General features: G+C 34.0%; 1 protein-coding gene across 2 annotated transcripts in view; it reads left to right on the top strand.

The window, feature by feature from the left end:
- LOC149568977 (agamous-like MADS-box protein MADS1) overlaps positions 1 to 15,821 on the top strand; it is a 70,962-nt gene extending 55,141 nt beyond the window's left edge. The window contains exons 4-9 of one of the 2 annotated variants that reach the window (XM_089817669.1): positions 13,851 to 13,912; positions 13,991 to 14,090; positions 14,205 to 14,246; positions 15,222 to 15,263; positions 15,358 to 15,539; positions 15,616 to 15,821. In XM_089817669.1, coding sequence (XP_089673795.1) covers positions 13,851 to 13,912; positions 13,991 to 14,090; positions 14,205 to 14,246; positions 15,222 to 15,263; positions 15,358 to 15,539; positions 15,616 to 15,619 — 432 coding nt within the window. In that variant the 3' untranslated portion in view covers positions 15,620 to 15,821. Of the gene's footprint in view, positions 1 to 13,850; positions 13,913 to 13,990; positions 14,091 to 14,204; positions 14,247 to 15,221; positions 15,264 to 15,357; positions 15,544 to 15,615 lie in introns of those variants that run through there. The other variant, XM_089817671.1, reaches the window with a different exon arrangement.
- Positions 15,822 to 17,383: the final 1,562 nt, after the last annotated feature.

Here is a 17,383-nt window from a genome sequence, read left to right as displayed (position 1 = left end):
GCTATGGGTGGCTTTGTGTGATGTGGAAGTTTGGCCCCTAATTTCTTTCATGGATGAGAGGCTTTTATGGTGCATGCATTCTCTTCCCCCTTGGTCTCCTAATGTGAGGTCTAGTTTGGAAAGCTTTGGTTTCTTTGCTAAGAAACTAGGGTTCTCTGTTATCGATAACCACTATGATCCTTGTGTTCAAAATCCTAGTTTTCATCACCATCTCCACCTCTTGGGAGCATGGTATGGATGGGCCTCCTTTTTTTAGAAGCAATGTGGTTTTATTTTCTCTGATTTTTTTGGACTCATCGGTCCTTTGGCCCTCTCTTTGGGCTTTGGAGATTTTATAATACTGATGTGTTTGAGGCCCTAAACCCTCTACCTATACTTTTTGTGTGTTTCTAGGTGGGAGGTTTTTTGTGGGATTATGTCCCCTTTGTTACTGATTTAGTGGCTTTGAAGACCCATGGTGATCTTGGTGTTCTCAATTCTTTGAGGATGTCAAAGTTTTATGTCTATGTCTTCTCATGGGTTTTCTTGTTCCTTGTTGTTTCTCCATTTTGGTAGATGAATGCTTGTGGTTTGAAAGGGCCCTCCTTGGATCTTAGCTATATTTGGTTGAGTAAATGTTTCCTCTTAGGGGTTCTTCTCCATTTTAGAGTCAAGGGCTTCTTAGTTTTTATTATTTGGTGGACTCTAAGATCTCTAATTATACCCTTGGAGACTTTTATAGAGGTTAAGTGTCTCCTTTTTCCCTTGTGGTTTCCTCTAGAGGTTTTTGGCATGAGGTTTATTTTTGGTTTGTAAATGGTGTAACCAACCATTGAGGTAATAAGGACTAGGAACAGAGTCCCAAGGTAGGTCTAGGAGTTTTGGATAGGTAGGATTTGGAATGTGAGTCAAATATTGTCTATTAGGTCCTATAGGCAAAATTGCTTTTAAATTGCTCAAGGAGGAAAAATGTGCAAAAATACCTTAAAAGGGGAGAATATGTGTATAAGAGTGGTCCTTAGGTGTTTCAAGGTCATTTTAGAATGTCTAGAAACAAACTAGCCAAGTTCAAAGGCTCAATCTGCAAAATTGCAAAAGTTGTCAAAAAATTGCATTGACAACTTTGCAATTTTTTGCATAGTTTTTAGGAACAAACTACTCGGGTAGTTATGGCTTCAATAAAAAGCCATAATGAATGATGGATTATATTTAAACCTTCTTCAACTCATTTCCAAGGTTTGGATAGTGACTTGTATGGACAACACATGTAGTGGAGCAATTTTGAGATCAGAAACATGGTTCTAAAGGATTGAATAGAGAAGGTGGATTGAATAACCTATTTTTTTGGATGGAATAGATTCTTTGGATCATGTTTTAAATCTGTGCATACTTTTTTTGATTCCAAGAATTCATTTACTAGGGTTTTAATAATAAATTAAGTTTTACCTTCCTGTTGTCCAGTTTTGTATTTCCACCATTCAAATGGATATGACTTGAGATTCCTTGGTCTAAACACCATGGCCTTTCGAAATAAAGAAATAGCCTCTGTAATATAATGATTTTAGGTTTTTTGCAAGGCAAGTAGCTAATTTTTAAAGTGAGGCCTATGCAAGTAGTGTAGGCTTGGCAAGGTACAATGAAAGGTTGAATTGAAGTTTGAATGAGAATATTGGATTGGTACATGCCAATATATAATAGGCAATGAAGGAGTATAGTGTTAAGGGTTCATAACTTAGAGGAGGAGGTTGGAAGTGTGGTTTGAAACCATTGGTGAATAATTCAATGTCATTGCCTTTGAAACCCTTAAAATTAGGGTTTTCTGAAGCTGTACTATATGGTCATCCCAGGGGCCTAAGACCTAAAAAAAATTCAAGTTTAGGTTATAGAGAATAACATTTTTGAAGACACCAAATGGCCTTGTTAATTTTTTTGGGATTTATAGCTCGTTCCTTGTTTTTAGGAGGTCTAGCAGAGGCCTTTAGGGATATAAGGCTAATCAGGGTAATTTGGAGATGTGGGAGTGTAATACTCACAAGAATGATGTAAAATGGTAAGAAATATGTCAAGAACCTCAGAATTATGGCTCAAACTTGATTTTGGCCTTTTAGATGCACTTGGTGAAGTTTAGGCATTGTAGGTCAACTACTGCATAATTAGAGAACTGAAGGGAGAGGATGGAAAACTAAATTGTTGTGTGAGTTTCTTGGTGAAAGGGGATTGGGAAGGGAATCCTCAAGGTTGGAGTTTTGGAATAGTATCCCTAAGTAGGCTAGGAGTATCCTTGGGAGAGAAAGAAAGCTCTAGAGTGAAGAAAATCCCCATCAAAGTGATATCAGATCCATAAGACTGTGGCTTGTGGTGTAATTATGTATTCCACTAAGTCAAGTGGATCTTCAAAGATGGTTACCAATGTAGAATTAGAAAAGGAGGTAGAAGAGAAAAAGAAACTCATAGAAGAGAAGAATAGGGTCCTTGATGAGGCCATAGAGGAGATGAAATATAAGATAAAGGAGATGGACAATGAAACCAAAGCTAAGGAAGATGAAGACTTCATAAAGGGTAAAGAGAAGGTGAGTTTGGAGGATGAGATACTTGAACTAGAGCCTCCACTTGGTGAATAAGAACCATTCCTCAAAGACCTCAAGGCTTTTGGAGGAAAGAGCCTAGAAAATGTCTCACTTTTCCATAGCAAGATGGATGTAGAGGTTATCGTAGAATGGCTTGAGAGAATTGAGAAATACTTCAAATGTGAAGGGACAATGGAGGCCCAAAAGGTGAGATTTGTAAAATCCAAATTGAAAGGTCAAATATTGACATGGTGTAAGTTTGTGCAAGAGGAAAGAGAGAGTGAAGGGAAGAAACCTATAGCTAATAGGAAGGCTATGGTGGAAAAGTTAAAATAAACCTATTTACTAGAAGAATATATAATTTAGATTCACAAGCAGAGGCAAAATCTCAAGTAGAAGGATCTTGACGTGGCTACTTATATAGAAGAGTTTCAAAAGTGAGCTATAAGGTCAAGGGTACAAGAGGAAAAGAGCATCAAGGATTCAAGATGGAAAGGTATCTAAATGGCCTTAAATGGCATATTTAGGAATAGTTGAGTTTTTTTAGTCTCGCAAAATTGCAAAGCTATTTTCAAATGGCTAGGAAACTGTTTAGTCTCACAAAATTGCAAAGCTATTTTCAAATGGCTAGGAAAGTGGAAGATAAGACAAGGAAGAAAGGGGACTCAAGATCTAAGAAAAAAGGTAGAGGTAAGGACTTTAGAGGTGGCTCAAGAGGAAGCTCTAGTGGAAGAAAAGCTATGGGGAGTTGAAATGAAATGAGTAGGCTAGTGAGACCAACTAGAAGGGAGGCTCTAGTAGAGAAAGATGATCCAAAATTGGTGGTAGAGGTAGATATAGGAACAACATAAGAGGCTCACACTTCAATAATATCAAGTGTTATAACTATTACAAGTGGGGGCACCCTGCCTATAGATTTCTAGAGAAGACATCATCATCCTATCAAGAGAAGAAAATCACATATGTCCAAGAGGAAGATAACTAGAAGGTAAGTGAGGTGGACCTTGATGTAGAGAAGGGTAAGAACCTCATGTTGAGGAGATCCTTGGTTAAGGAGCTAGTAAAGGATGAACCCAAGTAGAGAAGGGAACTATTCAAGACTACTTGCAAGATACTAGGGAAGGTATGCAAGGTGATCATAGACTTAGGGTCTACTAATAATGTACTATTAGAGAAAGCATTACAGAGGCTTGGACTAACAAAGATCCCACATGTGTGTCCTTATAAGGTGACCTGGTTGAACAAATGGTAGAATATCCTAGTGAACATGAACAAGTTTGGGTAGACATCACTATTGGGAAGTATCAAGACAAGATCCTATGTGATGTGCTTCCCATGGATGTTTTCCATGTACCATTAGGAAGGCTTTTGCAGTATGACAAGGAGGTAGAACATCATGGGAAGGTTTATAAGTGTTCTTTCAAGAAGGATGGGATCACTTATAGGATATACTCCATAGTGGAAGAAGACAAGGTTGAGAAGGCTACTACCAAGACATTGTTGATGAGTGGGAAAGAGTTCCTCAAGGACTCAAAGGAAGGTGAGGGAGTAGGGCATGCCATAATGGTGAAGCCCAAGGAGGAGAAGCCATGTTCACAAACATCCAAACCTCCAGAGGTACAAAACTTATTGTATTAGTTCAAGGATATAATTTGTGATGGAGCATCACCAAAGAGAGCCATAAGTCATCAAATTGACTTCATCCAAGGAGCATCATTACCAAAAAAAGTTGCATACAAGATGAATCCAAAGCATAACAAGGAGATTGCAAGGCAAGTCCAAGAGTTGCTTGATTAGGGGTTGATTAGGAAGAGTGTCAGTCCATGTGTCATACCAATTATCCTAGCACCTAAAAAAGGAGGCAAGTGGAGAATGTGAATTGATTTTAGAGTAATTAATAGAATCACAATTAGTTATAGATTTTCCATTCCTAGGATAGAATATTTGATGGATTATCTAGGTGGAGCTAGGTCCTTTTCTAAAATTAATCACAAAAGTGGATATTATCATATTAGGATGAAAGAGAGGGATGAGTGGAAGTATACATTTAAGGTCTCTATGAGTGGTTGGTAATGTCATTTGGTCTTACCAATGCACCAAGTACCTTCATGAGAGTCATGAATGAGGTCTTGATAGACTACATAAGAGTTTTTTTGTTGTTACTTAGATGACATCCCCTTCTTTAGCAAGACAAAGGAGGAACATATGAAGCACTTAGAATTGGTGTCAAGGAAACTCCAAGAGGAAAAGTTGACAATAAACCTAGAGAAGAGTGAATTCATGAAAGAGGAGCTAGTGTATTTTGGGTTTGTAGTATCCCAAGGGAATCTAAAGATGGACAAGGACAAGGTGGAGGAAATCTTGAGTTAGCCTACTCCTAGATCTGCTACTAAGGTCATAAGCTTCCATGGTCTAGCACAATTCTATAGGAAATTTGTGGGGAGGTTTAGTGAGATTTGTGCACCCATGAATGACACCATTAAAGTAGGCATGAAGACCAAGTTCACATGGACCAAGGTAGTAGATGAAAGTTTTGAGAGGTTGAAGAAAGAAGTGGAAACACAACCAATATTGGTTTTTCCTAGTTTTGAGAAGCCATTTGTGGTGGAGTGTGATGCTGGCAACATAGCAGTTGGGGTAGTTTTGGGTCAAGAGGATAGACCAGTGGCATTTTTTAGTGAAAGGCTTACTGAAGCAAAGACAAGGTATTAAAGATATGACTTAGAGCTCTATGCACTTGTCCAAGCCCTCAAGAAGTGGAGGCATTACTTATTTCCCAAGGTGTTTTTGGTCTTCATAGATAACCAAGCACTAAGTTTTATCAACTGACATGGGAAACTAAGTTTGAGGCACATCAGATGGATGGATTTCTTGTAGTCCTACACTTTTATAATAAAAAACAAAAAGATGACAAACAACAAGGTGAAAGATGCTTTGAGTAGGAGGTTTCTGATAGTACAAGAGGTCAAGTTGAAGAGCATAGGCTTGGATGGATTCAAAGACCTATATGAGGAGGACACTAATTTTTCAAAGGCCTAAAAGGTATTTACTAACTTTGCTAATCATTCTCATAGTGAATTTGCTAAATACACCTTGCAGAATGGGTTATTCTTAAAGGGATAACAATTATGCATCCCAAGGGGATCTATGAGGAAGAATCCCATACAAGAGAAGAACAATGGGAGCATGAGTGGGCACTTTGGTCTTGACAAGACTCTAAACCTTGTGGAGAGGTCCTATTACTTGCCTAAGATGCAAAGGGATGTAAGGAGGTATGTGGATAGTGTGGCATATGTTAGAAGGAAAAGGGCACTTCATCAAATGCATGACTCTACCAACCTCTACACATTCCTAATAGGCCTTGGGAATGCATCAACATGGACTTCATAGTGGGATTTCCAAGAACTAGGATAGGGTTAGATAGTCTATTTGTGGTGGTGGATAGATTCAACAACATGAGCCATTTCATCCCATGCAAGACAACACATGATGCGAGTAATATTAGCAATCTATTCTTTAAGGAGGTGGTTAGGACACATGGATTACCAAGGAGCATAGTTGCTAACAGAGATGTCGTGTTTATGGGGCACTTTTGGAAGACCCTATGGAAGAGGCTTGGAACAAACCTAGCACATATTTTTTCCTACCATCCTCAAATAGATGGGTAGATAGAGGTCATCAATAGGGTCCTAGGCAACCTATTAAGGTGCCTTACCAAGGAGTATGGGAAAAGTTGGGAACAAGTCATCCCTAAATATAAATTTTCCTACAATGATAGTAAGAACAAAACAATAGGGTTAAGCCTTTTCTAAATAGTTTATGGGACTCACCCAAGGGGCATCATGGACCTAAGGGACTTACCAAGCCAAGACAACATCAATGGCCATGTAGATGACTTTGTTCTATCCATGAAAGAAGTGCATGATCATATTAAGAAAAACTTAACGGAAACAAATTAGAAATTGAAGAAGAAAAAGGATTAGGGAAGAAGAGAATTGTAGTTACAAGTGGGAGACTTGGTGATGGTTTATCTAAACAAATCCATGTTTCAAAATGGCATCTTCAGTAAGTTGCAGATGAAGAGGATTGGGAAATACAAGGTACTTGAGAAGTATGAACCCAATACCTACAAGGCAGACTTACCCAAGGACATGGCTAGCTCTCCCATATTTAATGTCAAGGACCTAATACCTTATAAGGGTCCTAATATGGATAAAGTAGAGTATCAAGAAGAGCTAAGTAAGGATGTCTCAAACCTGCAAGTGCCTGAAAAGGAGCAACCACTAGTAGAGAGGATTTTGGATTCTAGAGTGAAGAAGGGTACAAGAAACAAGGTTTACAAGGAACATCTAGTAAAGTGGTTGGATACACCTAAAATTAAGGCCACTTGGATTGTTAACAATCATTTCAATAAGTATGGCATTAGCAAGGAATTCCTCTCTCTAGTAATATCTTAGTCTTTTCTTGCAAGGGGAGAATGGTGTAGGAGCACCTAGGGGTAAAGGTGAAAGCAAAGTGAATTGTTGGTTTGTAAATGGTCTAACCAACCATTGAAGTAATAAGGACTAGGAAAAAATTCCCAAGGTAGGCTTAGGAGGTTTGGATAGATAGGATTTGGAATGTGAGTCAAATGTTGTCTATTAGGTCCTATAGGCAAAATGTGGAAAAATGCCTTAAAATGGGGGAAGATGTGTGTAAGAGTGGTCCTTAGGTGTATTAAGGTCATTTTAGAAGGTTTGTAAATATATGTCCAAGTTTGAAGGATTAATGTGCAAAATTGCAAAAGTTGTTCAAAAGTTGCATTGACAACATTCCAATTTTTACAAAATTGCATAGCAACTTTTTGCACAGTTTTTAGGAACAAACTACTTGGGTAGTTATGGCTCAAAAAAAAATCTAGAATGGATGAGGTAGTCTATTTAAACCTCCTTCAACTCATTTCCATCGAGTGGATAGTGACTTGTATGGACAACACTTGTAGTGGAGCAAATTTTGTGACTAGGAAACGTGGTTCTAAAGGATTGAATAGAGGAGGTGGGTTCAATAACCTACTATTTTGGATAGAATAGAGCCTTGGGATAATATTTTAAATATGTGCATACTTTTTTTTTAATTCAAAGAATTCATTTACTAGGGTTTTGAAAATTAATTAAGTTTTACCTTCCTGTTGTCCAAATTTGTATCTCTAGCATTCAAATGGCTATGGCTTTAAATAACTTGGTCTAAACACCATGGCTTTGAAGATCAAGAAATAGCCTCTATAAATAGTGTATATAGTTATTTTGGGGTTTGTGCAAGGAAAGTAGCTAATTTTTCAAGTGATTCTTAGGCAAGCAATGTAGGCTTGGCAAGGTGCAATGAAAGGTTGAATTGAAGTTTGGATGAGAATAATGAATTGGTACGTGCCAATCTAGACTTGGTGATGAAGGAGTAGAGTTTTAAGTTTTAATAACTTAGAGGAGGAGATGGAAGTGGATTTTGAAACCACTGGTGAAGAATTCAATGCCATTGCCTTTGAAACCCTTAAAATGAAGGTTTTCTAAAGTTGTACTATACAGTCATCCCAAAGGCCTAAGACCTAAAGAATCTTCAAGTTTAGGTCATAGGTAATAAAATTTTTGAAGAAACAAAGTGGCCTTGTTAATATTTTTTGGGAGTTAAAGCTTGTTCCTTTTTTTTTAAGGAGGGATAATAAGGGCTCTTAGGGCTATAAGGTTAAACAAGGTAATTTGGAATTGTGGGAGTGTGAAACTTGCAAGAATGATGTAGAATGATAATAAATATGTCAAAAACCTCATAATGATGGCTCAAACTTTATGTTGGCCTTTTAGGTGCACTTGGTGAAGTTTTGGCATTCTAGGTCAAATAGTGCATAATTAGTCAATTGGAGGTAGAGGATAGAAAATTGAATTGTTGGGTGAGTTTCTCAATGAAAGGGGATTGGGAAGGGAGTCCCCTAGGTTGGGGTTTGGAATAGTAACCCTAAGTAGGCTAGGAGTAGCCTTGGGAGAGCAAGAAATCTCTAGAGTGAAGAAACTCCCCATCATGCCTCCTTTATTTTTTCTTGGAGAGTCAAATTCTTTACCAAAATTGATGGTGTCATGTTAAATTTTAGACTTGACATGGAGAGGTTATCCCTATCCAAGGGATTCAGCTAGCTAAAGTATGTTTAACATGCTTTGGTTTGGATAAGTGGCCAAGTGGTGAGAAGAAGCCCAATTTTCTAATGAGATATGATATTGGCTTATTTGACTAGTGTTTTTGTTCCTCTAAGCCAAAAGTTCAGGTGTGGTTTCCTGCTTCACTTGGTAAGTTGTTAATTCAGCATAATGCTTCCTTTATCCTCCTATTTAAGAGATATGTTCTCTTCAAGATGGTGGACTTGGAGAGTGTTTTTTGCTTCCTTCATGATCTTTTTTGATGGTGAGATTGTATCCTATAGAGGTGGAGTTCAATATTGTGATTTTGGTGTGAGAGGTGATCTATTCTGAAGGAGATATTAGTTGGGCTACTAATAATGATAGAACTAATTTTTGGAAGGTTAAGACCTTTGGCTATGATGGGGAAAGAAGGACAGGCTATCTATGGCCTAAGGCAGGTTATGGGACTTTTTGAGGATGTTTTTGTCTCCCCCTTTTTATTTATTTTTTCTTGTGATCGAGTTGTTGTTGTTAGTTTTAAAGGGCTCATTTGGGTCCCTTGTTCCTTTTTTTGGTTAAAGAGTGATTCTAGCATGGGGGCTTTTCCCATGATGATCTTTAACAATGTGGACCATAGTTGGTGGAATTTCCACATTTAGACCTTTTTTCTTTGATAGAGGTGGACCTTAGTTGTTGTTTCTTCTTGTTATTCGACATTAGGTGTAGTTAACATTTAACACTGCCTAGTGGCCACTATTTGTTCAATGGACTAGCACCCTCTTATTGCTTTCTTTATCACAACCAATACTAGTGCAAGAGTCCATACTTAAACTAACACAATTTATACCCATACAAAAAAGAGTAGAAATAACAACATAAAAATTAAATGAGTAACCCAATTTTTTCTTAAACAAAGTCTTTAAATCAAACATGGAAAAGAAAATAGTAGAGCCTAAACAACTAGGCTTTCTTAATGACTTTCCAATCATTGACCCAATCTTTAGGATCCTCAAAGCCATGTACATTATCAAGCTTGTGCTCCTTGAGCATCCCAACTTTCTTTAGCTTACTCTTCCCTCTGATAATATGTAAGATCACATTTCTCATCATTTTCCTTGAATTTTTTACAAAGTAGGCACCATAACCCCAAATCTAATGCTAGTTTTGGCCTCAAGATACATATGATTCAAGGCATCAATCTTTCTTTCTACGTCCCTTAGGTGTCACATGAAATTATTTTCTATTTATCCCAATAACCTTTGTACCTTATCATTAGGATCCTTCGCATTGTTGTTGATAATAATATTTTTTGTTGTAATCATTTGTAGCCACCATAGAATCCCATTAGGAGTATTAATTAAGAATCCTTTTGATATTAATATATATGATGCTCATATATAAGAATAGCTATGTATCAGTTGATCGAAGATTTGTTTCCTTTCATTAGCAAGAGTTCCTTAAGATTTTGAGGGTACTATAGGAAATATAAGTTTTTTTCTCTAAAATTTATGCCAAAACTCCCATTAGGTTTGCAATGGTATTGTGTTCATGAAGAGTACGTTAAACTTTAAATATTTTTCAAGTTTTTTAACAATCTTACCATCCTTCATTAGACTCACTAGTTTCTAAGAAAAACCAACTTCCCTATTGTGACTTCAATTTGTTATCATGTATAATCCTTCCTTTTTTGAGATAAACTTTTATGGAATTTTTTTTTTTTGACTTACAACATAATTATGAAATTAAAATTAATTTAAACTATATGCCCATTAATATCTACATAGCTAATATAGTCCCTTAATATATATTTCAATTTTCAGTAATGTTGAAGTATGTTCCCACTACCACAATCAAGATTAAGAGGAACCACTACTTTAAATGTTTGAGATAGAAATGCCCCCTTGCAACATACAAGGACAATACATTTGAAGACGTGAAAAAAACCCCCATAACTTAGAGTAAATCTACTAGTAGTAAGGCATTAGAGTAAATATGGATTAAATTTTTCAAAAATATATTACCAAGAAATATGGTCTTATCTATGAATTAATCTACATGTTATTTTATCCTATTGATAAAATCACTACCATTTATTAAATAATTTATTAGCACATGTGCTATCTAAATTCATTACACAACATTAAACTTTTTTGACCTACACAATCAATTCTTGATAGATATCACTTGATTAACTATTGATTTATACTTGATATACTAATATATCAACCTCTTAATGATAAATGATTAAGAAATGAATACCTTTCTCTGTTCGAATATTCAATACAAAAAGACTTAATGCAAGCTGATATATATTGGAATGCAATTTTTCTATAAAATTTATTTCAAATTTGAAGATTGATAATAATAAAAATCATTTATGAAATACACTTCATTAGTCACAAACCATACATGAACCACAACAATACATCTATTAGCTTATATGTGCATCATCTTGTATAAATTGCACAACAAGGCCCATTGTAAGAAAATGCTATATTGAAAGTGTATACATATCATAGATTATAAATGAGAGTTATCTATAAAACTTGAATTATTAGTATTATCACTTGGAAATACCTAAAATACTTTACTTAACACATGAATTTGAGCCCACATGGTCAGGACAATACTATTGGCTTAACTATGCAAGTTTTATCTTCTTCTTGAAAAAAAAAATATTTTGATGCTTGTGAGATTTTGATTTCTTACTGAAAAATAGATTTTGTTTTCTATCCTCTATAGGAATATAGAAAGGGTCTAGGTTGTTCATTTTTTACTTTTGTTGCACAAAAAGTTAGTTAACCCTTCTACCAACTTCTAAAAAAAGGTTGGATTAGATTGTTTATTTGCCTTGAACAATAAGTTAATGAATCACCCCCAAGTAGGTATAAGTCTCTTGTATGATTTCTAGTTATTGTGAAGGGGGGAAACCCCCTTAAATTACCTCTATTGCCTAGGTGAAAGGATGAAACCCCCATGGTGAAACCTCCATGAATCACCTAAGTTGTTTTCTAGGTGAAGTGATAAAATCCCCCAAAATCACCTCTACTATTGTAGTTCAAACTAAATAATAAATTGTGTGCAATCTATAAGTTCAAATATTATTGTTATGTTAATTGATGTATGTTTCTATGAATAAATTAGTTTTAGAATTTGTATCTTCTAGTGAATCTATGTAATCACTATAGAATTTTTTAATGATCTATTAAAAAATTGGAGTCTAGTACAAGTGAATGTTTGTTTTCTTAAATATATATTTTATAAATAGTTTATTTGAAAATGTATTTTTTAAGAAAAATAAAGATTCAAATCGTATAGAACTTAACAAGGTCTTTATAGTAGTATCAAAGTCTTTGTATTGCTAGTTGTGGGTTCATTTTATGATTGAGAGGGAAAAACAATATCATTAAAGAGATAAAAAGAAGACTCGGTAAAGGAAGACTCATAGTAGAGAATTCAATGGTTAAGGAATTGATATTGTTGAATACACAAACCTAAAATTGCTCAAGGTCAAGGAATTAAGGGATAAGAGGACTCTAGGAATGTGAGGCCAGTTATTTAGATTATTTACTTTTCTTTCAAGATAAGGTAATGAATCACTTCAATTAGGCATGTATACAAGACTACCATTTTTTTTTGTTATGACAAATATTGTTGATGATGATGGGCACATCTAGGTGATGGCTTGAAACCACTATGAATCACCTTTATTGTAGGTGGAGGGATGAAACCCCCACGAATCGCCTCTACTATTGTAGTTCACAATCAATAGTACTAAGTTTTGTACAATTTGTAATCATAATTGCTATTGCTAAGGGAACATACAGCTTAAACATCACACACAAAGGCTTGATTTCCAGACTAAAAGTGTTAAATAGTCAAGTTTCCCAATCAATTTTCTATACCCAATATGTCTCATAATCAAGTTTCTATTCCCAAACCTTGGAGCACATTTTCACACTTTAGGGGAATTTAAGACATGAATCTAGCAAAAGAAACTAATTTATAATTTGATTAAATGTATATGATTGTGAATCATTATTATGATCATGGTGTAGCTATTATGTGATAAGTTTTTCCAGGACATTTGTTTTTGTATAAGTGTACTTGTGCTCCATCGCTCATATGATGTTTTTTATATTGTTTTGTTTTAAGTAGGTTTGATTTGTACTTGAATATGTAAGGATTATAGAAGTAAATCAGAGGGATTTATTCTCTGGCAATTCTTTATAAAATGGGGAATAAGCTGAATTAGAAATATTTCAGATGTCTAAGAGGATAAAAACTCTTTCAGGTTTGCAAGCTGCACTTAAATTTTTCGTAGTTGAGCTTTGGATTATCAGAGACTTTTGGTCTTCAAAGTTTATGTTTGTGGCTTTGATGAAAGGTTATATGGTTTTTCAATTTCATCCCATGGAGAACTGTTCTCCTGCTTGTCAGGGATGTCCCCGGTTTCTTGTGATGGGTTTTTCCCCTTTCCTAAACATTGGGTTGCTGGTTTTTATAAAACCAGAAGAATGTGTATCCACTCAAACATCTGGAATATTAATGATTTCAACTTATTCCCCATTTAAAAAATAAATCCTTGTGATTTACCTTATATAATTCAATATATTCAAGTACGAGCATATTACATAAGCGATGGAGCACAAATACACTTACAAGTGTCCTGTAAAAACTCACCACATAATAGCTACGCCATAATCATAATAATGATTCACAATCATATACATTTAACCAATGCAATCAAAACTACAGATTGACTATTAAATGATACCAATAGTTCTGCCAGTGTTTTCATTTTCTCCTTTCACACTCCCTAGAAATCAAATACCAATCTAAAATATCCTGAAAAGTCCTCACTAATTTGGCCTTTAAATATTATGTTATAAGGTTCTTGTTAATGGATTATATCCATGGGCTTCTTAATGCAATCATATTTATCTGGCCATCTTATAACATTATATCTTGTTAGGACTCTCTCTTTTTAAATCTAAAAATGGGTAAAAGAGAGCAGATTTGTATTTTGATCTTTTTAAGTTTCTCTGGTGTAAAATAGGATTATCCATCCTTTTATAACCTCTATTTTTCAAATATTATGCATGCATCAATTACTAAAGTTTAGGCTAAAAAATAACGTTTAAAACTGTCTGATGCAATGCAGCACAACAAGGAGGAGGCAAGAAAGCTGAAACATGAAATTGAGAGTATGAGGGAAAAACGCGAGTAAGTTTTGCAACTTTTAGCTGGCTTGTATTTGTTTTGGCAAGTGACTCATCTGAACCAGTCGTGACTTTGTATAAGCCAACTGCTGGGGGAAGGAATATCATCTTTGAAGCCCAAGGATCTCAAGCAGCTTGAACAAAAACTTGATAAAGGCTACGCCAAAGTGCGAAAGAGAAAGGTACCATCCAAATTCTATCTTTCTCAATGCACCTTATTTACTTTCACAATGCCATGGTTGAAGTTGAACTTAATCAGACAGATTTCTTATGAGAAGCATTACCTTCTGGTTCAGGAAGAGGCTTTATTTGAGGAGATTGAGAGAGCACGAAAAATGGTATGTCATTGATTTTCTTAAATCTGTTAAGCCATCATTTGAAATCACATTAGCTTCCTTAATAGGATCCATTTATTAGATAATTTTAAATAAATTACATTGTTTTTAATTAATATTAAATTTTATTAGGTCATCTCAAATGGCACCACTACAATAAAACTCATTGATCAGTGCAAATTTCAATTGAACCCACATGATATTTTTCACTTCTTAAACTTCAGTCGAATGTTTCTTTGACAGATTTTCAAGTGAACTCACATAACATTTTCTACTTCTTAAACTTCAGTTGAACTCACCTATTAACACAATGTCAAATGATGTCTTCTTTGACACATGTTGGTTTCCTTTCACGTTGTTGTCTTATTGACCCCCCTTTCTTCAGTTGTTTTCCCTCCTGAGGGGGGCCTCCTATCTCTTGTCCCCTTTGTGATTATCTAATGCTCCATTGTGTGGACTGTTCTCCACAGTCCAAGGAGAAGGAAAAGGTCACGTGTTCTCTTTTCTACCTCTTTTTAATGTTGAAAAAACCAATATTTGTAGGAAGTTGTGACTTTTCTTTCTTATCAGTTCAAAGCTCTAGTGATTTTTTTTTCCTTTGTTATGATCAATTTTATTTTTAGTAGTTCCACAACTTGTGATTCCTTTCTAATTGCTTCTTACTTAAAGAAATTACACCCTCTTACAATTTATCCAATCAGAATATACCTCAAATGAACGATCTAAACAGGTCATCAAAAATTGCATTAGTTTATCTAATAAACTTATTTATTACTCTAGTTTAGTTTCAAATGAATCACATCAATTTTTACTAGTTGATGTTCAATAGAACCCACTTATGAAAATAGTACCAAATGAGACACCTAGTAAGACATCTGGAATTGCTACATCATTTTTGCTGGTTCAACTTTGGTTATAATTCTCATCAATATAACAGTTGTAGTTTCATAATGTGAATGCAATGGTCGCATTGTCCAGGAAGCCCACATACAGCAGCAGAATGAGCAATATCGTGCAATGGTATGATTTCTTGAGGCCATTTGAATTTCATAAATGATAATGGTTACCATATATATTACATTTCCAACCTTTGAATATTTTGTTCCTTGGCCAGATAATGGATAGCCAATACAACCAGAACATAAAGATAGTAGAAAGCCAATTTAACCAGATGACAATACCCCATCCTGAATACGATGGATTGCAAACTTATGATAATCCAAGTTTCATACATTCCAATCTCATAAATGCTGCTCAACATTTTTCAAATCACCAGCAAACAGCACTTCAACTACGGTAAAATTATTTTGATGGCTTCTCCTCTTTGCTTCTTTTCAGTTCAGCGTTGATGTTGTTTTATTTGTATTTTCAGCTGAAGTTTGAAGCAGTGGACACATCAAGTTTCTTGGAAATATGTTTAGTGTGAATATGAAATGTGAATGTATGTTGTTTCTCTGAACATGGGATTCTGATCTGTCCTATTAGCTTTGCTATTCTCTCCTGGAGAAGACATATTTATTAAAATCCATCTGATCACATCTTATAACTGTTAATTATATGAGAACAACGTTTACTGAATCTGTAATTTCAGGATCATTGTCTATAATTTTCTTGTTATTATTAAGCTCAATTAGGCAGATGGAGATGGAAATGGATTATTGCTTTGAAGTTACGAAAAGTGTGTAGGAGTGAAATTTGTATATATAATAGTTTATGCTTAATTTTATGTTTATTTTGAGAAAATGACTTGATGTGTGTGTATATTGTAAAATAGTATAGTTTTGTATAAGATGAGTTTTTCTTTTTTTATCTATAGAAGCTGCATTCTTTCATATGCTTTAATCATAATATTTTTTTATACACATTCTTTCATATGTTTTAATCATATTATATGTTTATATGCTTTTTATTTATTTTATTAGAACTTACAGGTAGGCTAAGTACTATTGTGATATTTTTGAATTTTATACTTTAATCATTTTTAAATTTTCTTATCAAACTATTACATGCATATTATACTCAAGTTTTTTAACTTTACAATTTTTCGAAAATAGTTTTTACAATTTGATTGGGTGAACCCATTTACCTCTTATATTGCCCGATATGATGGATTTTAAAAAGACTGTTTTTTTTTTAAGTTAATGTGATTCATTAATGTTTAATAAATTTTTGAATGTAAGAAATATTTTTATTGTAAGTGAAGTGATTTAGAATTTTATATTTTAATATTTTATTTTCTTATAATATAATTTTTGTCTTCAAAAATACTAAAAAAATTATATTATTTATATTATATAATTGTTTAAGAAATATTATTTTATATTATTATTATGAAAATATTACTATTTTCATATTATAATTGATTTAGAATATATCAATAATTATATTGATAAATAAATTTTTAAACATATTATAATAAATTTATTAAATTAAAATTAAATTTATATAAAAACTAAAGGCAAGTACTAAGCCACTATGTGACACTTGTATCACATTTATCTAGGCACGTACTTCCATCCAGGTATGTAGTGTTAAAAGATCTAATTATTATCCCCACAAAGACTTTGTAGTTAGAAATGTACCTTCTTCTTATATTTTAAAAGATTAAATGTTAATTTGGTTGAGTGTTCCATTTATCTTGTAGCCTTAGTCAACTAAATGTATGTTTCAATGATCATATATGTTAATGCATAAATCTATTGAATGTATTAGCTATAATAGTCAAGTAAGCACATGCAATCACTCATAATAAAGCATGAGAGAAACTAATGGTAAACTTGAATTTAATGCAAACATTGATCTATTAATGGTAATAGACTTGAATTTTTAAACATCGATCTTTTTTAAAATTATTTTAGGATAATTTAATTTCTTATAATGATTCTTTATTTAAGATATTCTAAATAGCATCGAGTTCCTCAATATATATTCCCAAAAAGTGGAATAGACATATATTTATTTATGTGTCTAGTATTGTCAATTTAAATAAAATTTATATTGATTTCTATATTATTTAAACAAAATTAAACTTTAAAATTAGACTTAACGGTCCTAAAGCTTCAATCAATCTTTAAAATAGGTGATTGCACTTGACTTCAAATTATAAATTTAACTAATATTTTTTATTATTTTTCTTTTAG

Source organism: Cupressus sempervirens, chromosome 3 (assembly GCF_028749045.1).
Source record: "Cupressus sempervirens isolate cs-2001-9-10 chromosome 3, ASM2874904v1, whole genome shotgun sequence".
Lineage (NCBI taxonomy): Eukaryota > Viridiplantae > Streptophyta > Pinopsida > Cupressales > Cupressaceae > Cupressus > Cupressus sempervirens.
Note: the sequence above shows the minus strand (reverse complement) of the source record. Positions and strands in the feature narration are given on the sequence as shown.